The sequence below is a fragment of the Austrofundulus limnaeus genome, unplaced genomic scaffold (genome assembly GCF_001266775.1).
Source record: "Austrofundulus limnaeus strain Quisiro unplaced genomic scaffold, Austrofundulus_limnaeus-1.0 Scaffold2, whole genome shotgun sequence".
NCBI lineage: Eukaryota > Metazoa > Chordata > Actinopteri > Cyprinodontiformes > Rivulidae > Austrofundulus > Austrofundulus limnaeus.
Genome location: NW_013952404.1, coordinates 6,438,615 through 6,440,622, shown reverse-complemented (window position 1 = coordinate 6,440,622; position 2,008 = coordinate 6,438,615). Strand labels below are relative to the sequence as shown.

The 2,008-nt window shown below is 44.5% G+C and overlaps 1 protein-coding gene across 1 annotated transcript in view; it reads left to right on the top strand.

The window, feature by feature from the left end:
- Positions 1-2,008, top strand: part of tmem260 (transmembrane protein 260) — a 35,053-nt gene that overhangs the window by 22,631 nt on the left and 10,414 nt on the right. The window contains exons 9-10 of the mRNA XM_014013187.1: positions 373-459; positions 1,680-1,788. Of these exons, the coding sequence (XP_013868641.1) occupies positions 373-459; positions 1,680-1,788 (196 nt within the window). The remainder of the gene's footprint in view (positions 1-372; positions 460-1,679; positions 1,789-2,008) is intronic.

The following is a 2,008-nucleotide window of genomic DNA, read 5'->3' as shown; positions in this document are numbered from 1 at the left end:
ACACACACACACACACACACACACACACACACACACACACACACACAGTGTACATTGGGAGATATAGAGACTCAATAAGCTGTCAAATAGAGATGGGTATTAAGGAAGAGGCAGGAAACTATCTCGTCGCTCTGAGCAAGCGCTTTGTGAATGACAGGCGCTGTGAGGAGAGGACGGGGCTGCTGGGGGTGGATGACAGTCATTCCTATCTGTCAATCCCACTGAAAGAAGGAGTCCAAGGAGTTTGTTTTGATKGKGGGGRRGAGCGTTTGGTAATTGCTGTCCTTGAGTTCAGCTTCATGAAGGGTAATTGAGCTCCTCTTTGATGTTGGTCGTACATTATGTTGCGTACGTGTGTGTCTGTTTGTGCAGGGCTCAGCTGGACCACTGCCTGGCGGAACTTTCTCCCCCCGTTCTGGTTCTGGCAGGGATCGGCCCTCTCCTCTCCTCGCGGGACAGGTGGGATGAGCGAGGCGCCAGCGCCATGAGCACAACAAAACCCTGTCACGCGCACATCTCGGCAGCCACTTCAACCCCAGAAATCTAATCCTCCCTGAAGTGAAAGACAGCGAACAAAACCACTGACAAAACGCTGATCCCGGGAAAAGAAAACACAAAACAACACCGAGGCACCTAGCTGTCAAGCTGTCACGACGCGCCGCATTCAGATCAAGAGGGGTTGATGTTTAGTTTGGATTTTCAAACAAAAATCAAAAACATGGATGCGTGTGTGCACGTGGCAGCGTGATCCAGTAACTCATTACAGCGGTGGCTTTGCTGGGGTCTGTGGGGTGGCGCTGATAAGGCCTGGTGCTGCCCCAGAGCTCGGTGGGGCACCAGCAACACCCCCTCCACCCCCAGTTCTTTCTCTCCCGAGGAGCACTTTAATAAGTCACATACACACACAGATGAAAAACAGCAAGGTCAATCCACTCAGTGCCAAAGGGAAGCCATGCAAATGCTAATTCACACTGTGGAAACATTAAAGGCTGTTTTTTTTCCTGACACTTTTATTACTYAAAAACCTGCTTTACTTCTTCTAAAACTTTCATTTACATAGCCAGCTGATGGAGATCGTCAGCTTGGAAGCTCCAGGTTCACATGATGATTTGTTGTTGCCACAAGGTCGACATGTTTTCCCTCTAGTCTATAAGAACGTTTTACAGCTGTGCTGTAATGTTTGTGATTCAGCAGCTGGCAGCAGCTCGTTGTGACTCAGTCTGCGTTAAAGGAAATCAATCATGCACCTCTTAGTTTGCTGCAGACTGTGATCTGCTGCTGTAATATTTTTACAGTGATGTTTTTAACATGCAAACAAATACACCACACTGAGTATGTTTACATGTCAGTAGTACTTTAGTATTGACTATAGGGATGCACGATATATCGGCATTGATATTGGTATCGACTGATTTTGGTCATCTTTTAGAATATCGGTATCATCCCGATATGTAAAACGGGGCTGATATTAACGTCTGATATTGATTTTTAGCTTTGTGTTTCTGTTTTAATTTGTGTGTTTGTGTAATATCGGTAAATATCAGTTATTGGCCATAACACCAATAATAATATCGGATATYGATATCGGCTGAAATTTTCATATCAGTGCATCGCTAGTATTGGCTATATAGAGATGTGATAAGTACAGTATTTGAAAGCTGAATGTCTTATTCTTGTAGGTCGTGCAGGTCAGTGTCTCGGCTGTTGGCTGCCATGCTGCTGATCTATTCTCTGTTTTTTGCTTGGAGAGCAAACCTGGACATTAGCAGACCTTTACTGCTTGGAGTGGTGAGTAACAACCCTTAACCCTCATCGTTATTGTCATTGAAGTGCCTAAATGTCACCATTCACCCAAAATGTACAAAATACAGCSGGTAAAATAAGTATTGAACACGTCAACATTTTTCTCAGTAAATACTTACTAGAGGTGCTAATGACATGAAATTTTCACCAGATGTCGGTAACAACCCAAGTGATCCATACATACAAAGAAATCAAACCATAAATG